The sequence below is a fragment of the Neovison vison genome, chromosome 7 (assembly GCF_020171115.1).
Source record: "Neovison vison isolate M4711 chromosome 7, ASM_NN_V1, whole genome shotgun sequence".
In the NCBI taxonomy this organism is placed as follows: Eukaryota; Metazoa; Chordata; class Mammalia; order Carnivora; family Mustelidae; genus Neogale; species Neogale vison.
Genome location: NC_058097.1, coordinates 51,831,290 through 51,853,942, shown reverse-complemented (window position 1 = coordinate 51,853,942; position 22,653 = coordinate 51,831,290). Strand labels below are relative to the sequence as shown.

At 44.9% G+C, this 22,653-nt stretch overlaps 1 protein-coding gene across 7 annotated transcripts; it reads left to right on the top strand.

Annotated features, from left to right (window-relative positions):
* Positions 1–1,096: 1,096 nt before the first annotated feature.
* Positions 1,097–18,732, top strand: ZNF114 (zinc finger protein 114). Of its 7 annotated transcripts, none has more exons than XM_044260521.1 (5): positions 1,097–1,112; positions 11,517–11,605; positions 11,926–12,044; positions 15,014–15,140; positions 17,376–18,732. In XM_044260521.1, exons 3-5 carry the CDS (start codon positions 12,042–12,044, stop codon positions 18,374–18,376), a joined length of 1,131 nt encoding a protein of 376 aa, XP_044116456.1. In that variant the 5' UTR covers positions 1,097–1,112; positions 11,517–11,605; positions 11,926–12,041; the 3' UTR covers positions 18,377–18,732. The 7 variants fall into 7 exon arrangements, with proteins under 7 accessions (XP_044116456.1, XP_044116455.1, XP_044116454.1 ...); XM_044260520.1 differs by lacking the exon at positions 1,097–1,112 and adding an exon at positions 10,669–10,837; XM_044260519.1 differs by lacking the exon at positions 1,097–1,112 and adding an exon at positions 10,669–10,906.
* Positions 18,733–22,653: the final 3,921 nt, after the last annotated feature.

Genomic DNA, 22,653 nt, shown 5'->3' with positions numbered 1-22,653 from the left:
ACGACTCCCAAGATCAAGAGTTATGTGCTCTACCCACTAAGGCAGCCGGGTCCCTCCCCATTTAACTTTTTAAGGAAACCTGGGGAGTAAGTTTCTTGGGATCTTAGGAATTTTTCAAAGGTGACACCAATGCGAGGGCAAGGTTTGGAATCACTGCCCTAGGACACGCATTCTGATCAGATTTTAACATGCAGCCCTCCTAATTAAGCACACATTTGGTAGAGGAGATCTCCACATTATCCCGCAGGGCATTTGAGAAATATGCTTTGGTGTTTCTTACGGTAGAATTCACCATTTGGAGAACGTCAATGGGATCCCAAATTGGGGTGATAATATCCAAGATTGCGGATGGTTTTCAAATGTCTAAGTCACCCACAGGACGTATCAGAGAGTTGTGTTAGCGATCCGCATAGTGAGGTTCAGATTTTGGAAAAGGTAGAAAAAATTATCATCTTCAGTGACTTCATTTACGAATGATACATTTCTTCACATGACTGCCAAGGTCCCTGCTCAGTGGCCAACACATCCTTCCCAGCAGAGAGCAGCGTCAGATGTTAATTCCCCGGGACTGGTTTGCAGGAGGCAGGGAGGGGGAGGTGCTGTGTTCGTCCTGACCTTGCACATCTGGGAACCATGGTGTCCTCCCACGTGGTCTGAACTCTTGCAGCTGGAGTTCGGCTACAGGTACAGTAGGACCACATGAAGGGGTCTTGGCCCATGCCTAGAAAGCCTCCCACCCTCTGTGAACTGCTCAAATACTGATGTCCCAAGAACTACTTTTCTCTGGGAACTGGCTTTCCATTTCACATCTGGGAAATAACCACTCAGAATATTATCCTCCAGGAGTGCCTGGCTGGCTCCGTCGGTGGAGCACGTGACTCTTGATCTCAGGGTTGTAAGTTCGAGCCCCACGTTGGGTACACAGAGTACTATAAAATGTTTTTTTTTTTTTAGAGAAGGAGGAGAAGAAGGAGAACAAGAAGAACAAGAATGTTGTCCCCTGATTCCAGGCAAGGGCCATAATCTGAACCCTGAAGATGATGAGCATTTCAAAACAAGGATGAAGGAAATGCCTGTTTCACTCAAAAATATCATTAGAATCAGTGAGACAGGTAACATACTATACCATCTTCTTTTTTTAAAATTATCTTTAGAAAGGTATTTGAGGGAGAGAAAGCACAAGCAGGGGGAGCGGCAGAGGGAGAGTGAGAAGCAGGCTCCCCGCTGGACAGGGAACTGGGCTCAGGACTCTGAACTGAGCCCAAGCAAGAAAATGTGCCTGGTGACCAGGGGCCAATTTGGGAGTTCTAGATCACTCCATTTTATTGCAATGCTTCTTGCCAGAAAATATTATTCACGTCTTATCCAAATAACTGGATTTTACCATCAAAAAAAAATTCCTTTGTTCTTGAGTATATGTTTGCCTCCGAGTTTCCATTATAAAAGAGTGTTCTTTGACCTCGTATCAGTAGTATGGCAGATTTGTCGATCAGTGAATTTCTGGGAATTTATACTTTGGAGACTAAGAACTTCAGAGAGGGAATTACCAATTTATTCGAGTGATTGGGGAGCAAAAAGTTGAGTGCCGAGACAGATTGGATCTTTCAACAATTTTGCTACGATCACCCCTATGACTGCATTTGGCCATGGTGTTGGGACTGGGATCATGAGGGAAATCCCAGCTAATTCTTTTTTTTTTTTTTTTTTTTTTGAGGATCTAGCATCAGATCCGATTCTAGAAACATCACGTGTGGAGGTAAAATCTAACTAGGAAGTAGATGTCATTTTTTGTGATGAGTTAAGAAAATCAGAAAATTGAAAAAGGCAAAAAAAAAAAAAAAGAGAGAGAGAGAGAGCCTCTGTCACCATCACATAATCAAAAACAGGAGCCAAGATTATATCTAGAATAGTGCAGTCCGATAGAATTTTCTACAGTGATGAAGATGTGCCGCATCCATGCTGTCCAGTGCAGAAGCCACAAGCCAGCTGTTACTAGTGAGCACTTGAAATATGACTCGTGTAACTGAGAAACTTGAATTTAAATTCAAGTTTAAACTTGCGCCTGGGTGGCTGAGTGTTAAAGCATCGCCTTCCGCTCAGGTCGTGTCCTGGAATCCAGCCCCTCATCGGGCTCCCTGCTCAGTGGGGAGCCTGCTTCTCCCTCACCCACTCCCCCTGCTGTGTTCTCTGTGTGTGTCAAATAAATAAAATCTTCTTTAAAAAAAGAAAAAGAAAGAAAACACTGTTGGAGCAGCTGCCCCAGAGTTTGTGTAGAGAGAATCACCCGTGAGAATTTTTCAAATGCACATTTACTTTCCTTGGCATTTTAGCTATTCCCCTGTCTCTGTTGGTGTTTTCTTCTGTGAAGACAGATAAATGCTTCGTGCACTGGGAAGATACACGCGTCCAGATCTATCATGGACTTGACCTGACCCATCGTGGGAATCATCCACAGGAAGACAAATTCGCCTTTGCTTTCTGATGCGGCCCCGATTTTCTCTCTCCCCTGTGTGATCCACAGCTCCTGGCTTTTCTCCCACTCACGTTCCTGGCTCGTTTTTGTCGACCCTGCATTTCTCAATCTTTATGTAAATTTAATTAAAGCATTTAATAGAAATGTCTTTGGAGCTCATTACCATGTTACGGTAGCCAGAATAATGGCCCTCCAGAGATGCCCATGCCCTGATCCCCAAAACCTGTGGATCTGTCCCTATGCATGGCAAAAGGGATGTGTGGCCAAAATGATTAAAATGAAGACTTTGAGATGGAAGGTTATCCTGCATTTTCTGAGCGGATCCATGGGATCACCAGGGTCTGTGTAAATTGGAGAGGGAAGCAGGAGTGTTGGTCACAGACGTCCCGGTGGAAGCAATGGTGGGAAGATTCACTTTCAAGATGGAGGAAGGGGCCATAACCAGGGAATTCAAGCAGCCTCTCGGCGTAGGGAAAGGCGAGGAAAGGAAACGGATTCTCCTTGGATGAAAGTTCCAACCCTCTGAACACCGGGTTGGTTCCCCTGGCAACCATCCTCACCCTTCTGGGCTTTCTGGCAGTCGCCTCATTAGCATAACAAAAACACATTTATCAGCCTTATGGGAAATTCCAAGGATTTTTAGAAGCTCTGTGCCCCAGACGATAGAAGGCTGCTGTAGATCAGTTCGATATGATTTCAAATTCCACTTGTTTATGACAAAAATGAAATTGTCCCCCACCCCACCATTTTCGTAAGCTCCAGGCCCAACGTGGGACTTGAACTCGTGACCCTGAGACAAGAGTCAATGTGCTGTACCAACTGAGCCAGCCAGGGGTCCTCCAAAATGAAATTGTTCTTAAGAGTAAAATCGTCTTGGGGAGCCTGAGTGGCTCAGTTGGTTCAGTGACTGCCTTAGGTTCAGGTCCTGATCCCAGGTCCTGGGATCCAGCCCTGCGTAGGGCTCCCTGCTTAGTGGGTGGAGAGCCTGTTTCTCCCTCTGCCTTTGCCTGCCACTCCCCTGCTTGTGCCCTCTCTCTCTGTATCAAATAAGTAAAATCTTTAAAAAAAAAAAAAAAAAAGTAAAGTCATTTTGCTCGAAGAGTGAAGGACAGGATGTGGTCAAGTCATCCGTTGTCACTGGGAAGCTCTCTGTAGCTTCGCTTCAGAGGAAACCCGCCAGGGGCTTTATCAATAAAAATGTAAAAACAACTGGTGACCGGGGACATTTAGATCAGTGGAAACTGTTGCATCTGGGCAAGGAGACTGTTTGCTCTAAGTAGCTAGCTAGGACTCTGAGGACCTTCGGAAGATTAGCTCCTGCCAAGGTCAAGGCAACTCGGTCCCCAACAGGTGGAAATGGAACAGCGCCTCCCAAAGGCTGTCCGCGCAGGTGCTAGCAAGAGAGCGCTCCGGCGTCAGGGGCCTTTGGCTTTTGTCCGGACAGCTGGGCGTCAGCTCACCAGAGTACAACGGGTATAAAAATACACCTCAATTGAACGACTTTATTCCCGTTCATCTCCCCTTGCCTGGAACTGGTGTGATTGATCTGCCATTGGTTTGGACTGTGGTATTTCTTTATTGGCTTCCTGGAGACATTAACCTATATGCTGTTGGCTTGCGAACTTACTAGGATTTCTCACAGTGACCCTGTGTTAAATAAATTGCTGGCAAAGACAAAGTCAATCTCTGAGCACTAGTTTGCCTCCCGAAACAAAACAAAGACCGCACATATATTTCTTATATATTTTTTAAGATTTTTAATTAATTTTTTGAGAGAGGGCACGAAGAGAGTGAGACGGAGAAGACGACTCCCCGCGGAGGGGAGAACCCGATGTGGGGCTCGATCCTGGAATCCCAAGATCATGACCAGAGCTGAAGGCTGATGCTTAACCGACTGAGCCACCCAGGTGCCCCCCTCCCAACTCCTTGTTCAATAAAACTTAGCCCTCATGCATAAAGTAAGATCAATTAATGTAGATATGAAAAGACCCTGCTTTGGAATGTCAGGATAGAGGGAAAAATCCTTAACTGCCTTGGGGGAACTTCTGGCTTCTTTTATTCTGCATTTTATTTTCAAAGTGGATCACTTTCAAATCAAGGAGGCCCTAGGATGATAAAAAGTCATTTTCCATTTCTTAAGTGTCATTAATGAACGGAGTTACCGGATCTGTGGTGTTTGTGTTTTCTAGCACTGTCTTCCCACAATGAGAAGGAAAGACTTCTCTTCCGTCTTAGGTTTGATGTAGGAAAGACGTTAGGGTTCAAAGCCGAGGCCAAGAAAGAATTCTTGGGGTGTGTTTAGGGCAAAAAGGTGATTTTGTTAAAGCCCAGGGACAGGACCCTTGGGCAGGAGGAGCTGCACTGGGGACAGGAGTGGCCCATTATATACTTTCAAGCTGGGAGGGAGTTGGGGATAGTGTAAGTCTCTAAGGAATTTTGGAAGCAAGATTTCCAGGACCTTGATGAGGGCTACCTATTGTTGAGAAAAGGTCTTTTATTACCATCTAATAAAACCTTAGTCATGAGACCCTTCAGATGTACATCAGTGGGCCATGCGCTTGGGGGATATGTGCCAACATGTATCTTGGGGGTAGAGATAAAGGAAGTTTCCAAAGGAATTTTTACATGTTAAAGTAGATTTTAAGGATCCTGGGGGTCAGGCTAAGATTGTCCTTTGCCCTTAGCGAAGTGTTAACATCAAGGTAGCTGAGTTTCTAGAGGAATGTCACTCTGCCTGTTTCAAGGACTTGTCAGGCTATAGGTAGTGGGGAAATTTAATATTTCTTTTGCCTTTCTTTCCCACATCAGGTTAAGCACCAGGTGCCTGCAAATTAAATAACAAAGGGAGAAAAATACATGGGAGAAAAGGCACACAGTTTTTATTAATAGTTTCATGCTTGGTAGTTCATTGGAAAGAAGTGAAACTCAAGCAGTAGAAAAGAGGGTTTGGACCTTAAGGGAGAAGACCTAGTGAGGGAGGGGACTAGGAAATGGTGGGGGGGGGGCGCTAATGAAAGAGACAGGCTCTTTTAGTAATGTCAGTTTGTGCAAATTAGTCTTTGTGTTGACACCCCCACCTTCCACAATAAGAGTCCTTTTTCTCTCCCTGGTACAGAGCTGAGGGCGGGGCGGAGGGGGGGGTGTCAGGTAAAGGTAACTTCCCCAAAGAGAAATTTATGGTTTGCTTTCAGTCATTTAAGGGAAGGAGAGAGAGCTCTTCTTGCATCAACCCATTCTCGATTGCCTTCAGCTCAAAATAATCCTTACCCCAAAGTGACGTATTCTGGAGTGGCATTTCCTTCTTCTCCCCCACCTTTTTGGAGATATTACTGACATATAATATTGGTAAGTTTAAGGTGTACAACGTAATTGATGCTGGGCAGTTGAGTTCAACAGTCAAGAAAGAATTCTGGCTCGATTGGTGGAGCAGGGACTCGAGCTCAGGGTTGTGAGTTCAAGCCCCATGATGGAGATAGAGATTACTTAAAAATAGAATCTTTAAAAAAAAAAAGGAAGAATTATTGAGATATTTTATGGTACAAAAAAGGTGCTTTTATTATAGCCTGGGGACAGGACCTGTGGGCAGAAACTGCACGTGGGGAACAGCTGGGTGGTTCAGTCAGTTAAGCGGTTAAGCCTCCGCCTTCAGCAGATCTCAGGGTCCTGGGATTGAGCCCCACATCGGACTCCTTGCTCAGCAGGAAGCCTGCTTCTCCCTCTGCCTGTTCTGCTGCTCTCCATGCTTCTGCCCTCTCTCTGACAAATAGAAAAATAAAATCTTTAAAAAAGAAGGAAAGAAACTGCATGAGGGTGTTAAGGTGGGAATGATTATATATTCTTGAGTTGGGGGTAGGCAGGTAGAGGTCACATGAGTCTCTAAAGGGATTTCCCTTCATTAAAGAAGTCTTAGAGGGTCCTGGAGGCCTGGGGATTGTCAAGGTCAGGTTGTCTTCCGTCTCCAGCCAAGCATTTACATTAAGGCCTCCACAAGTCCCTTGAGGACTGTCCTCAACCTGTCTCAGATATTTATCAGTGGGATTTAATTTTATTTGCATTTCTCTTCCCTTCATTCTCCTTATCATCATGATTTTATAGAGAAGGAAAGGCCTTCCAGCTGGACTAAGAATTAAATTTACATGAGACAGGGGCACCTGGGTGGGGTGGCTCTGTTGGTTAAAGCCTCTGCCTTCAGCTCAGGTCATGATCTCAGGGTTCTGGGATCGAGCCCCAGATCGGGCTCTCTGCTCAGCAGGGAGCCTGCTTCCCCCTCTCTCTGCCTGCTTCTCTCCCTACTTGTGGTATTTCTCTCTCTCTGTCAAATAAATAAATAAAATCTTTAAAAAGATAAATAAATAAAATAAACTATTTTTTAAAATCTTGGCTGTATTGGGGAGGGAGCTAAGGAGAGCCTCTTTTTTTTTAAAAAAAAAAAAGATTTTATTTATTTATTTGACAGAGAGAGATCACAAGTAGATGGAGAGGCAGGCAGAGAGAGAGAAATATAGGGAAGCAGGCTCCCTGCTGAGCAGAGAGCCTGATGCGGGACTTGATCCCAGGACCCTGAGATCATGACCTGAGCAGAAGGCAGCGGCTTAACCCACTGAGCCACCCAGGCGCCCTAAGGAGAGCCTCTTACCTTTAAAGGAATAAAAATTGTAGTGACGGCTGAATTCCCAATAAAAAGATTGGACCACAGAGAAAGTACAGAGTGATGTCTTGAAAGTGAAGGAGAAAGTTCCTACCCAGCATTCTATACCCAGTAAAAATATCCCTAAGAATAAGAAGGAAATGGACCATTTTGAGGCAAGAACTTTAGAGAATTTATCACCAGCTGCCTTACACTAAGGGGAAAAAAAAGAAAAGAAAAAGAATGCAGATGGAAACAAAGATGCAGAAAGGACCAAAGACACAAAGAGAAGATTAAATATCAAGGGAAATTTAAATTAACATTGGTCGTATAAAACAATGGGGATAACATCATGTAGGATTTAAAATGCAAACTGTTCCAAAACACATAACTCGAATAGGCCTATAAATTGCAAGGGAGTAAGTGAATTTAAATTCTAAGGTCTTTACATTATCTTTGATGTAATAAAACTATAATTATATACTAGATATTTATGTCAAGAATGTGTTTCTGGAGCACCTGGCTGGCTCAGTCAGTGGGGCATGTGACTCTTGATTTCGGGATTGTGAGTTCGAGCCCTAAGTGTTGGTTGTAGAGATTACTTAAAAATAAAATCCTTTAAAAAAATGTATTTTGAGATCTCTAGGGTAACTGAAAAAAAATTTAAAGATTGAATAATTTAGAGAGGGATTATAAAATAATCCAAGATTTGGCAAGAAAGTAAAAAAAGGAACACTGGACATTAAGGAGAAAATATAAACTAAATTATAAAATGGCAGATTTAAATTCAGTTGTATCAGTAACTACATTAAATATAAATGGATTGACTCCAATTCAAAGACAAAGTTTTTCAGATGGGATTTTTAAGATTCAGTTATTAAAAATAAAAATTCACTTACTACAGAGCTTATAGAAATGTGTTTTAAGTATAATGATACCGAAGAGTGGAAAGCAGAAGTCTTAAAATAAATTATAACATAAAAACACTAACTTAAAGGGGCGCCTGGGTGACTCAGTGGGTTAAAGCCTCTGCCTTCAGCTCAGGTCATGATCCCAGGGTCCTGGGATAGAGCTCCGCATCGGGCTCTTTGCTCAGCGGGAAGCCTGCTTCTCCCTCTCCCCCTTTCCCTGCTTGTGTTCCCTGTCTCTGTGTCTCTCTGTCAAATAATAAATAAAATCTTATAAAAAAAGGAAATGCAATGCTTTCCCACATCTCCAAGACAATTAAAAAACAAAACAAAACACTAACTTAAAAAAAAAATTGTATATTTGTACACCCACTTTTTTTCTTAATTTCTTTTTAAGATTTTATTTATTCATTTGAGGAGGACAAGCAAAGGGAGGGGCTGGGGAGAGGGAAAAGCAGACTCCCCACTGAGCAGGGAGCCCAATCTGGAGCTCATTCCAGGACCTGGAGATCATGACCAGAGCCAAAGGCAGATGCTTAACCATCTGAGCCCCCCAGGTGCCCCTCTTAAGACTTTTTTTTAAAAGCAATCTCTACACCCAACCTGAGGATCCAAATCACAGCCTCGAGATCAGGAGTCCCACGCTGTACACCCATGTTTATAGCATAATGCACAAAAGCCCAAAGGGGAAAACAACCCACATTCCATGAACGGATGAAGGGATAAACCAATGTGGTGTAATCTTACAGTGGAATATTATTCACCAATAAAAAAGAAGCAAAGCATGGATACACACAACGACATGGATGAACCTTGAAAACATTAAATAAAATGGGGTGCCTGGTGGCTCAATGGGTTAAGCCTCTGTCTTCAGCTCAGGTCAGGATCCCACGGTCCTGGGATCAAGCCCCGCATGGGGCTCTCTCTCAGCAGGGAGCCTGCTTCCCTTCCTCTCTCTCTGCCTACCTCTCTGCCTACTTGTGATCTCTGTCTGTCAAATAAATAAATAAAATCTTTTAAAAAAGAAAAAATAAGAATAAATAAAAATAAAAAGTAGGGGCGCCTGGGTGGCTCAGTGGGTTAAAGCCTCTGCCTTTGGCTCAGGTCATGATCCCAGGGTCCTTGGATCAAGCCCCATATTGGGCTCTCTGCTCTGCAGGGAGCCCGCTTCCTCCTCTCTCTCTGCCTGCCTCTCTGCCTACTTGTGATCTCTGTCTGTCAAATAAGTAAATAAAATCTTTTAAAAATAAAAATATAAGTTAAATAAAATAAAAAGTAAAATGAAATTGTGCTAAGTGACTGATGTCAGCCTTCCGTGACCCTCTCAAGTGACCTCAAGGAAGAATCAAAACCAGAAAAATAAACAACAGTTAAACAGAGGCATGCAAGCAACACTTTTAAACAATCAGATAAAAAACATAATGTATTAAGATGACCTGAGGGTCTTTCTTGTGTCTCAGTGGAAATCCGTAAACCTTAATTTTAACAACTGTAACAAGTTATACCTTGTGATGCTCAAGTACTTAGAGAAATGCTTACAAGCAGATACCCTTCTCCCTTCTGTAGATATAGTCCCCGGCAGCTAACAAGCTTTGGAGGACCTGTTCAGAGCAATCGGAAAGACTCCTTCCCAGGCTATGGTGAATAAAAGTCTGTTTTCTTGCAATTGGGAGGATTTAGTCTTTAATAGATACAGACATTTCGTTTGGAAAGAGAAAAACGTTCTGCAGTCAGACAGTGGGGATGATTGCCCAATGGTTGGAATGGGTTTAATGCCACTGAACTAGACCCTTTAAATAGTGCAAGAGTTCATGTGTTGTGTATATTTAGCACAACAGAAATTGATTGTAGTGTAGGTGGGGGTAGAGGGAGAGAGAGGAAGAGACAGAGCGCAGAGGATTCTTAGGACAGTGAAAATACTCGGTGTGAATTTACAGAGATGGATAGATGGACACATTTATCCAAATCCATGGAGTGTACACCGCGGAGAGTGAACCCCAAGGCAAACTATGGGCTTTGGCTGATTACTGTATGTAAGTTCATCTCTGGTTTAAAAAAAAAAAAAAAAAAAAAAGGCATCCTGGAGAGTAATGTTGATAAGGAAGGAGACCATGTTTGGGGCCGGGGAGATACGGGAAATCTCTGTACCGCCCAAGTTTTATTGTAAACCTAATACTGCTTTAAAAATAATTAAGTATTTTTTAAAAAACGAGTTTAGGGGGTACCCAGCTGGCTCAGTGAGCGGAGCACGTGGGACTGTTGATCTCTCTTGATCTGGGGGGTGGGGGGAGGTTTGTGAATTCGAGCCCCACCTTGGGCGTAGAGATTATTTTTTGAAAAACGAGTTTAGGTATATATTAGTATTAGACAATGAAAGCTTTAGAGTAGAATGGCATGACTAGAAATGAGACATTTAAGACAAATTTAATTGATTTAATGGACTTTTGGTGGCTCCCTGCCCTTCTTTCCTAGAGTCAGAGGAATGGGCTGGGCTGGCCTCAGTCTTTGGGGGAGGGGCGGAGGGCGAGGACAGGAGGGTGGAGGGGAGGTGACAGGGTGGCGGGGGAGGGGCATGTAAATCAGGTCTTGTCGGGGCCCATCCAGAATAAATTCTCCAATTGAAGTTAAACGCTTTATTGCACCGAAGGGTTTCGCAGGGCGCCTGAAGATCATGTGACTCCGGATCCAGGCGCTTTGACAGCAGCGAGGGGAGCTGGGTCGGGACCCTCGCCGGCTGAATTTTAGGCAGCTGTTTTCTTTCGCTGGAATTTGGGATCGGAGGTCGCTCCTGCTCCTCGCCGGAGGGTCGCTGGTTCAATCCCAGTAACGGTCAGAATAGTATTTTCGGAGGACTGTTCGCGCAAACCTTGCAGTTATCCGTCAGCCCGCGCTCACCGGGTGGGGAAGGTTGCAAAAGGAAAAGAGGGAGGGGGGCCCAAGAGGGAAACCAGGGACCCTTCCACCACACTGTCCTTTTCCAGCTCTGAGAAGTCCTCTTTTCACTGGGAAATGGTTCTCATTTCCGGGCGCCCCCAAGGACCGGAAGTGGCTGGGGAGAAAGTTCTGCAGGACCCCGGGGTGGGGAGGGGGAATGTAGTGAGTGTGAACCTTTAATTAATAAATGCAATACAAAAACTAATAAAAATGGAGTAGGCCTCCCCTACTCCAACTAAACGTAAAAAACAAGCTTAGCCCAAATGTGCGTGTAGCGATAAGATTAGCGCAGAGTAATAAATTGAAAATATTTTGGCCAGTGAAATGACGTTGCAAAAAAAACATGTTTACGATGTATGTGTGTGTGATGTGCCAGCACGAGAAAAACAAGTGATGTAATGAGTTTATGAAAGAGACGTAGCACAGTATATAAAGAGGCATGGGGTTGGACTGAGGTGAAGCGAGTTCCCTGTCGGGAGAACATCATCACCGGTGCTACCGACGCCCCGACAGTCTCGTTGCCGACCACTCGCTGGTTCCCAGTCTCAACTTCTGCGGTGACCTCTCTGTCTAGATTGTGAGGCGACGTCTCCTTCTCCGTGGCGACATCCGCGGACTGGCGTGCCTCAATAGTGGTGCGAACCTCATCCCAACAAAGATCAAGTGAGTTACATCGCATACGTCTCTCTCTCTCTCTCTCTCTCTCTCTCTCTCTCTCTCTCTCTCTCTCTTTATGTTGCGACCCCTTGGCGGGACGCGGGGGTTTTGCACGCATCAGGGAGTCCCAGAGCCCCGCAGCGGTGCAGGTCCCAGGATACCCTTCCTGTGGCTCCTCCTCCCTCCGCCCCTACCCAATCCCTCAAACCATCCATTTTGAGGAGGGGGTCCGGAAGCAGGTACAAAGGGCCTGGGCAGGACGAGTCTCTGTCGTCGATCCTTCGGGGGGGGGGGACGGGGGGGCGTCGTTTTATTTGTTTCTTTAGTTATTTTTACAGTTCCACTCCTCCGGTCCTCAGCCCTGCAACCCTCTGCCTCGCACAGGGAACGAGCCCTTAGGCTGCGCTGCCCGCAGGCGGGTCCCGAAGCTGGTGTTGTTGAGATGGTGAGTGTGCGCGGTTCTCGCGGAGTCCACACTGCTGGGGGAACCGGGTCGGGTTCCGGGGAGTAGGGAGCCGTTGTCCGGGGAAGCCTGATTCTTTCCGTCCCGGAGGAGAGAGGAGGCTGAGAGTGGCCCACGCGTCGAGCCCTAAATGCGCCTTTCTCCTTGCCTCAGGGGGCACTCCCTGGCCGGAGCTGGGGGACACCCGCCTGCGGCGGAGGTGGGGCTGCAGCGGGGCGGGGGGGGGGGGGCGGGGGGGGGAGTTGCTATTTGGATCCAGGTAAGTCTTGGAGTCCGTTGTGATTAGGGCGAGCTGAAAAATTCTGGGCACAATCAGATCGAGGGGATGGCCATTGCGGTTCTGTTCTGGGGAAAGGGTTGCCAGATTTGAGTAGGGTCCGGGAGCACGTTCTTCCTTTTTGAGGAACTGAGGTCTCGGTTGAGGGCATTTATAAAAGGCCAAGGTGAAAGGAGTTCAGGGGAATGGTCAGGATCAAACCCACTGGTCTCAACAAGTTGCCTGTTTGTCCTTCACCGACTCCAGGAATGTCTGTTTCCAGGGAAGCTCCGGGCAGCGGTGGAACGTGTTTCATCGTCCCGATGTGGGTGTTTTCCTTCTACCTGCTTACCTGAGCCCATCCAGAACTATGAATTCTCTTTTGGTTTTGTTTTTTGCTTTTCCCACTGCTCCAAACCCCAAGGTGTCTGAGATCACCGGGGACTCACCCGGAGCCCCAGTTATATGGGTTTGTTGCAAGGACAGAGAGACAGAGATCCACCCCAGAGAGGAACCTTGCAAATGAAGGGATGGAGGCATTCATTCCTTACAGGATTGAGAGGTGCGGGGCGGGGAGGGGGTGGGAGGAAGGGAGGGGGGTGGAATTCAGGGTAAATGTAACTGCATGCTGGCTTAGATAGGCTCAGGCTGAACTGCATGCGAAGGAATGATCTGGACCGGACTGTCCCTTGGAAACTACAAGGTCACATAGAGGTGGAATGTTGTGTCCCAAACCCCTTATCTGAAGGTCTGCCCAGAGTTGCACTTGGAGGCTGCCTCCCGGTCCAAGTGACTCAGGACTACCCCCCCCCACCCAGGCAGGAGTGGGATGTACTTTTCTTACTGATAGGATGTCAAACAGCAGCATTTTTGAGGGCTGTGATTTTTAGGGAACAAAGTTTATCGGTGAGTTAGCAAATAAGTAAGGGGGTGGGGGGGGTGGGGAAGAGTCCTTTTGACTTTGCTGCTGGTTTCCTCCGGGTCTGATCTCTTCACCTGATGAGTGGTAGGGTGGGTTTGCAGCCTTGCATTCGCGGTGATGGGGCTGCCTGTAATCGCCAGCTTACCCCGACACTTAGTAACTTTGTCATACTGAGGGTCGTGTTTCTGTTTGTTTTGTGAAAACCTGAGTTCACGTGAACCCCGGAGTAGTGAATGCGAGGGGATCTTGGGGACCCCACATAAATGTTTGACATTTTGAAGCCTAGGTAGGATGGATGTCTGTTTCTTAAGAAATGGATTCGGTATATATTTTTTAAAGATTGACTTTCTTTATTTGTGGGAGAGATTGAGAGAGAGACAGAGCACAAGCAGGGGGAGTGACAGAGGCAGAGGGAGAAGCAGGCTCCCCAGACCCAGCAGGGAGTCCTGATGTGGAGCTTGATCCAGGACCCCAGAATCAGTGTATTTAAGATGTGGATACTCTGACATCTGGTACATTGTTTGCACCCCTAGGGAATTTTGAAATATGAAAGCCATTAATTAAATCTCTCCAGTAGAAGGAATTTTTATTTTAGTTGGAAAAGATGACTTCAAGGTTTAAAAAAAAAAAAAAGCCAACCTCATCAATTGTATTGTAAATTATTTAATTGTAGGTTGTGTTTTGCTTGATAATGTATTTCTGAAATATATAATAATAGATCAGTGTGTTTAAAAAATTGCAGGTTGGTTGGGGTAGACCTTGAAGGCTTCCTCCATCTGCCCTGGTTCGCTCTATTCGAGGCTCCTGGCTGCGCAGAAGCAGCCATTTTTGTAGATCCTTGACTGTCTTTTCAAGGTTCCTTATTTTTCCTTTAATTCATGAAAATGAGAAAATGAGCTCATTGTGCACTCTTCTGCAGCTAGTGTTACAGATTTTAAAAGGCTCGGGTGACTGAATGTCATATGAGACCAACGAGGGTATTTGATTCTATAAAAACATTACTGCTTGTGTTTCTCAGAGTGATAATGTTGCGGCCACATTTTATTTTATTACTTTTTTTAAGATATTTATTTATTTATTTATTTATTTATTTGACAGAGGGAGAGAGAGAGATCACAAGTAGGCAGAGAGACAGGCAGAGGGAGAAGCAGGCTCCCCGCCGAGCAGAGAGCCTGATGTGGGCCGGATCCCATGACTCTGCGACCATGACCCAAGCCGAAGGCAGAGGCTCAACCCACTGGGCCCACCCAGGTGCCCTTGTGGCCACATTTTAAAAGATTCCTCATGCTTTAGAGATAGGAAATGCAAGTATTTAAGGATGCAATGCTATGATAGCTGGAGTTTTGTTGACAATAATGCGATAGGAGAAGAGCAGTGAAGGGGGATGGGTGGAAACAGGTAGATGGTGGGTGAGGGCTTGTTTGCATTTCCTTTTCCCTGTATTATGAGTGTTCACACTTTCCATGATTTAACAGCAAATGGTTAGATAGATCTTTTGTACTGCTAAGCTTTTTTTCCCCTCTTTTTAAAGATTTTAAGCAATCTCTACACCCAAGGTGGAGCTCCAACCCCCAACCCCAAGATCAAGAGTCACACATTCCACTGACTGAGCCACCCAGGTGCCCCCCCATGGTACATTTTTCACATCTTCAAACCGCCTTCTTTCCAAATCTTGTCCCATTCACAGGTCCTGGGGGTTAAGACATTGGCATATCTTGGGAGGGGACGCATTTTAGCTCATAACAGTGCCCCCAAATGGCTGTGTTGTTCTAGGACCCTGTGACCTTCACAGACGTGGCCGTGAATTTCACCAGGGAGGAGTGGGCCCTCCTGGACTCCAGGCAGAGAATTCTCTATAGAGACGTGATGTTGGAAAACTGCAGGAACCTGGCCTCTCTGGGTGAGCATCCTACCCTCCCAGACATGTTCACGGCCAGGACAAATGTGAGTCAGACCCCCTCCTGGGTTCCCAGAGCTGTGCTGAGAAATGGAATGGGACTTGCTGAATAACCAAGACGGGGCCACCGCCCCTCAAGGGGTGGACTGGAGTTCACCCCATGAGACAGGAAATCTGTCCATTGCATTGCATTTTTATTCTCTTCCTGATTAACAGCCCTCGGGAGGTCCTTAGGTGGGTGAACATGGAGAACAGAGCGTTTCAGTGCATTCATGAGGAAAACAGAGGGACCACTTTGTTGCTCCCTACTCACACTTACTTAGCTCCAGAACCCCTGCAGACCACAATGTGCACCCCTGTTTCATGGAAAATCCTGGCTCTGCTCTCTTGAGCCATGCACTGTCCCGTTTCCCGTGACCGGGCATCTCAACTAGGCAAACCGAGTCTGGTCTCCCAGTTGAAGCAAGAAGCTGGCCTGGGAATGGTGCGGGAGAATTTTACCTTGTGCACCTGCCTGCTGGGCAGACATGAATCCTTACAAGGAAGGATTTTACAATGTGGAAATGTTGATGAAGAATCCATTTCATCCATGTGCAAAACAGCTGTGGCTCCTCAGAAAGTTAAATGTAGAATTACTGTGTGACCCAGTAATTCCATTCCTTAGTATGTACCCAAAGGGTTGAAAGCAGATGTTCCAGCAGATACAGGTGTGTTCATAGCAGCACTCCCACAGCAGCCACAATGTGGGAATCAACCAACTGTCCATCAACAGATGAATGGACAAACAGGGGGGCGCCTGGGTGGCTCAGTGGGTTGGGCCACTGCCTTCGGCTCAGGTCATGATCTCGGGGTCCTGGGATTGAGTCCCGCATCGGGCTCTCTGCTCGGCAGGGAGCCTGCTTCCTCCTCTCTCTCTCTCTCTCTCTCTCTCTGCCTGCCTCTATGCCTGCTTGTGATCTCTCTCTGTCAAATAAATAAATAAAATCTTAAAATAAAAAAAAAATTAAAAAAAATAAAAGAAATAGTAAGCAGGTTGCAATATGGACGAACCTCAAATGCAGCATCATGTTAAGTGAAAAAAGGCAGACACAAAAGACAATGTATTACTTGATTTCATTTATATGAAATATTTAGCATAGGCAAATCTATAGAAACAGAAAGCCAGTTCCCGGTTACCAAGGGCTGGAGGGAAGAACAGGGAGTGGCCGCTTCATGGTCTTGTAGTTCTCTTTCCTTTGGGGGTGATGGAGATATCCTGGAACTGAGTAGAGGTGCTCTTTGCACCACATGGCCAATGTCCTTGATGCCACTGAAGGGTACACTTTAAAATGGTTACTTTTATGTTAAGTGAATTTCATTGCAATTTTTTTTTTTAATTTTTAAGATTTTATTTACTTATTTGAGAGAGAGACAGTGCACAAGCCGGGGAGAGGCAGAGAGAGAGGGAGAAACAGACTCCCCGCTGAGCAGGGAGCCCAATGTGGGGCATGATCTCAGGATCCGGGATCATGACCTGAGGTGAAGGCAGATGCTTCACCAACTGAGCCACCCAGGGGCCCCACCCCTTCATCTTTAAAATTACACATGGGCTTTGTCTTGGTCTGTTAGGGCTGCTATGACAGAACACCACGGCTTGGGTGACTTACACACAGACATTTCTCCCACATTCTGGAGGCTGGAAAGTTCCAGGTCAAGGAGCCAGCAGGTTCATTCCCAGTGAGGTCTCTCTCCCCGGTTTGCAGATGGCCACCTTCTCATTGTGTCCTCACATGGTGGAGAGACAGTGAGTTCCGTTCCCCTGCTCCTGTAAGGACGCTAGTCCCATCATGGGGGCCCCCACTGTCCTAGCTCATCTCAACCCCATTACTCCCAGAGGCCCCACCTGCAAATACCATCCCATGGACGTTAGTTAGGGCTTCAACATAGGGTTTTGTAGGAGACACAAATTCAGTCCATGACAGACTCTTTGTTCCATTCTTGCCCACGTGGCATTCCTGACTATGCACCTGACTTAATCCCCACAGAACCCATCATCACCACGGTCAAGCTCCTGATGCAGCCCAAATCCCTGATGTCTTTCTGCTTCACTTGTTTGGTCTTCCTTCCCTTTTACATCCCCCTCACATATGCTGAGTGAATGTTTGAAAAGAAACCCACACGGGTGTTTGCCTGTTTTAGCATTTCCAACCCACCTTAACTGTCAACAAAGAACTTAACTTTTGTGTCCCTTTATTTCAGATTTGCTAACGCAACATCAGACAAAAAACTCAACCCCTCAGCCGGACATTCTTGCTAAAAAGACAACTGTTGAAGCAAAGAGAGTATGCACCGTGAGCCATGCTTCCCGGCTGTCCCTATTGGGAGAAGACTGGAAATGCCACAAAACAGACGAACCACTCACACAAAGGGAACAAAAGTTGAAGCGAGTTGCCACTGTACATGAAAAAGATGAGTCTCCGGTTAGAATCCATGACTCTCATGATATGAGGGACGACTCTCTGCCTCGCTCATGGAGAGATTCTACAGGAAACCGTATCCAGAAACATGGCTCAAACATTCTGAAACAAAATCCTGCCCTAACCAGTCATCAAAAGATCTACAGAAACAACAAAAATGATACAGTCTTGCAGCATGTTGAGACGACCCCATTTGTAGGACATCAAATGGAGCCAGAGTCCAAAATATGGACTGACCGTCAGAACAATGTGCTTCAGACACATAATAATATCTGCAGGGGGGTGGACTTCCATGAATGGGATCCATTTGGAAAAACCTTTGAGGAAGACATTTCCCTTAGGTTATGCAAGACTCCCATGAAAGAGAAGACTTACGAGTCTAATCCATGTGAAATCACCTTCCAGAATCGCTCGACCCATGATGTGCAGAGGCAACCCGATACAGCAGAGGCAAATCATGAGAAGAATCAAGGTGAGAAAACCTCTGTCCACATTGCAAATTCTGACTCACACAGGAAGACTAAGACCAGAGAGGGGAGATATATATGTCAAGATTGTAGGAAAAGCTACGTGTATCTGTCATTCCTTATGAAACACATGGAAATTCACACCGGAGAGAAACCTTATGAATGCAAGACCTGTGGGAAAGCCTTTAGATATACCTTACACCTTGACAAACACTTAAAAAAGCACATTGGGAAGAAACCCTATAAATGTGAGGAATGTGGGAAAGACTTCACCAATTCTCACAGATTTAAAAGCCATCTGAAAACTCACCGTTGAGGGATGCCTGGTCAGCTCAATGGGGAGAGCGTGCGTCTCTTGATCTCGGGGTTGTGAGTCTGAGCCCCACATCGGGCGTAGAGATTGTTTAAATAAATAAATGAGCTTTAAAAATAAATAGATAAAAATAAAAATTCACAGTTGAGGGATCCTGTGAATGAAAGGAATGTGAGAAAAGCTTCATTAATTTTCTCAAAATACCAAGCACATAAGGACATGTTAAGGGAACTCAAGTCTTCCCTGAAGGATGAAAATGTGAGAATTCACACATTTACATATTCACATCTTGTGAAGGTAAGGTTTAGAAAGATTTTATACCTTCTAGCTTTATGACTTCTTCATTTTTTATTAACTAGTAATATTTTTTAAGTAGACTCCATGCCCAGCATGGAGCCCAACATGGGGCTTGAACTCCCGATCCTGAGATCAAGACCTGAGCTGAGATCAAGAGTCCCATGCTTAACAGACTGAGCCACCCAGGCACCCCCTTCTTTCATCTTCAGTAGACATTTGTTCTCACATTGGAGAGAAATGCCATGAATCTAAGGAATGTGGAAAAACCTTCAACATTGTCTCAACATAATCCCAACGTAATCCCTGTAAGAACTCACACTGCAGAGTAAGGAATGTGGGAAAGACCCCTTTGAAACTCTTCTTAAGTTACAGCCAGAGAGGTACTGTGATTGTAATAGATAGAAAAGAAAGCCTTCTGTAAGATAAGTACATAGTTGGAGAGAAACACAGTAAATGTTAAGATTGCTGCTATTATATCATCTCATCCTTCAGCTGGGACCAAAATTTGTGATTCTCCAGTTCTTCAGTTTTTCTTCTCTAATAAAATCCTATAAGATGATGAAAATCCCCCTATGCGCCCTTGCAACTCTGCCATGTGAATTTCAGTACATAGCAGATTTGTTAGAATTTACATCCAGATGGTCTCTCCAACATGAACATCTGTTTAAACCTCATTTAATTCTGATTGGGGTGTAGTGTGCTCCATGATAAGGCTTTTTTTTTTGGTCAGTTGGCTTTTACTGGTCATGATTTGACGGCTTTATGGTCAGAGGATGTGGTCTTTATTTTATTTTTTTAAAAGATTTTATTTATTTATTTGACAGAGAGAGATCACAAGTAGATGGAGAGGCAGGCAGAGAGAGAGAGAGGGAAGCAGGCTCCCTGCTGAGCAGAGAGCCCAATGCGGGTCTCCATCCCAGGACCCTGAGATCATGACCTGAGCCGAAGGCAGCGGCTTAACCCACTGAGCCACCCAGGCGCCCGAGGATGTGGTCTTTATGATGTTGATGTGAGACACGTGTTCTGATGATCCTTTCAATCTCTTGGAGCTAATTCTGTCAATTACCTAACCATATTATTTTTTCTCATCCTCTTTACTAAGGGTGCATAGACTTGTTTTTCCAGAGTTAGCACTGTTGAAGGTTTTTTAGTCCCACATCGGGCTCCTTGCTCGGCGGGGAGCCTGCCTCTGCCTGCCTCTCTGTCTGCCTGTGCTCACTCTCTCCCCCTCTCTCTCTGACAAATAAATAAATAAAATCTTTTAAAAAAAAAGATTTTATTTATTTATTTATTTGAAAGAGATCATAAGTAGGCAGAGAGGCAGGCAGAGAGAGAAGGAAGCAGGCTCCCTGCTGAGCAGAGAGCCTGATGCGGGGCTCGATCCCAGGACTCTGGGATCATGACCTGAGCCGAAGGCAGAGGCTTTAACCCACTGAGCCACCAGGTGCCCCTGTTGAAGATTTTTAAATGCATTTTCTTTCTTTTTTTTTTTTTAAGATTTTATTTATTTATCAGAGAGAGGGGAGAGAGCGAGCACAGGCAGACAGAATGGCAGGCAGAGGCAGAGGGAGAAGCAGGCTCCCTGCTGAGCAAGGAGCCCGATGTGGGACTCGATCCCAGGACACTGAGATCATGACCTGAGCCGAAGGCAGCTGCTTAACCAACTAAGCCACCCAGGCGTCCCTTAAATGCATTTTCTACTTTTTCTCATAACTGATGGTAGGTAGAGCTTACATCTTTGACAGAATTCATTAGCTTGGATGCCTAGAAAGCTGGTGGAAAGAGGAGAGTGTTTGTCATTCTTTTTTTCTCTTAACTAAGTTCCCTTTGCTCTCGTTCCCAGTTACTCTCTGGAAGTTGGGTGGAGTTCACTGAATTAGCACAAGCAACTTTAGGATCATAGGGATGAAGGTTATAGCCTCAATAACACAACACAAAAAACACAAGAGCCCCCACTCCCCTGTAGCATGTTTTTGGGTGTCTGTGGCTGCAACAGGCTTCATTTCTAAACTTATTATGTGAGGTGATCCCCTAGTTAGAGTAAGAAGCATTTTATAACTCAAGAGTTAAATGATAAAACTAGTGTAGGGCCAGTGTTTTTAAAACTGCTTCTTGTGTGTTTCAAAACACTGATTTTCATTGGTGTTGGGTGGGATCAGGGTCCACTACATGTCTGATTGGTGAAGCTCCTTGAGTGTTTTACATTCTCTCACAAATAAAATTTTTGACTCTTCATCCGTCTTTTACTGAGCAAGCTTGTCATATAGCATCCCACTAGAGAAGTAGATTATCAAAGTCTTAACAGCTTTATCAATTCTTGTTTAATGTATTTGTAGACAATGTTATTAGATGCATAGGAGTTTAGTCATTTTCTTTATTACGTGAGTTTTCTGTTTAATCTGTTTGTTTATCATCACCACTCCACGAATAAATGCTCATCATCTCCCTTTCATAACTGAGGAAACTGAAGCACAGAAGTTATGGGAACCTTCTGATGTAAACAGCTTCTTTTGAGGTTCAAAGCAAACCAAACAAAGTTTTCATTGTCAAGTTCAGGGTTTAGTGCCTGTGTTAGTTTCCTGTTGCTGCTGTTACAAGTTGTCATAAATATAGTGGCTTTAAACAACCTGAATTTATCATCTCACATTTCTGGCAGTCAGAAGTCCAAAGTGGGCCTTACTGGGTTAAAAACAATGTGTCCATGGTGCTATCTTCTTTCCTGGAAACTCTAGGGAAAATTTATGGTCTTGCCTTCTCCAGCTTTTAGAGGCCACCTGCGTTTCTTGACTCCTGGCCCTTTCCCCGCCTTCAAAACCAGCAACAGTGGATGAATTCTCACATCACATTCCTCTGACTCTTAGGCTTCTGTTAGAGTCCTTCCTCTAACATTTATAAGGACATTTTGACTACATCAGATCCATCCAAATAGCCCAAGATCATCTCCCATCTCAGGCTCAGCTGATTAGCAACTTTAATTCCATCTGTGACCTTAATTCCCGGGGGTATAGCTCAGTGGTAGAGCATTTGACTGCATCTGTGACCTTAATTCCCCTTTGCTAATAGGATAACATAGTCACAGGCTCTGGACATTAGAACATACATATCGTTGGGGGCCATTCTTCTGTCCACTACAGTACATATATGAAATATCAGGCTTATTAATGGGCCAAAAGAAAACCTTCAGAACTAAGTTATTCCGGCTTTTGAGACCGTGCTGTTGTTAATCAGATATATCTTCTTGAGCATCTCCTTTAGGCTGAGGACTGAGAGCCTAAGAGCATTTTAGGCTTCACAGGCAACACATAAACAAAGGGATGTGAAATTCATTTATAGACATTGAAATTTGAATTTCACATATCACAAAATTTTCTTCTTTTGGTTACTTTTTTCCCCAACCATTTAAAAATGTAAAACCATTCTTAATTTAGAGGCCTGATCTGTGCCACCGGCTGTACTTTGCGGGGCTCTGGTCTAAAGGAAAGAACAAAACAAGCTTTTATCTCATGTTTTCTTGGGAATCAGACAGAGCTATATAGAGGCATGGCTCTTTATATACTGATTTTTCTTATTAATTTTTTTAAATTGGGAAATATGGCTCCCCAAAAGTATATGAAAATGTAAACATACAGTTAAAAGTCAATAAAAAGGGCTCCTGGATGGCTCAGTTGGTTAGGCAACTGCCTTCGCCTCGGGTCATAGTCCTGGAGTCCTGGGATTGAGTCCCGCATCAGGCTCTCTGCTCGGCAGGGAGTCTGCTTCTCCCTCTGACCTCTCCCCTCTCAAGCTTCCTCTCCCTCATTCTCTCTCAAATTAATAAAATCTAAAAAAAAAAAAAGTCAAGAAAGAGATCAGCACATACCATCCACGCCCATCACAATTTATTAAATGCCCTATAATATAGGTCTGTACCTACAGGTGTTACTTGCAAGCCCCAAGTGGAGACTAATTTATTGTCCATATAAGTATATATTCCCTTGTTCATC

What these genes read in the sequence shown, in the direction of transcription:
- ZNF114 (XM_044260521.1), top strand. An exon ending in CAGGAACCTGGCCTCTCTGG is followed by an intron (nt 15,141 to 17,375) that starts GTGAGCATCCTA and finishes CCTTTATTTCAG; the next exon opens with ATTTGCTAACGCAACATCAG.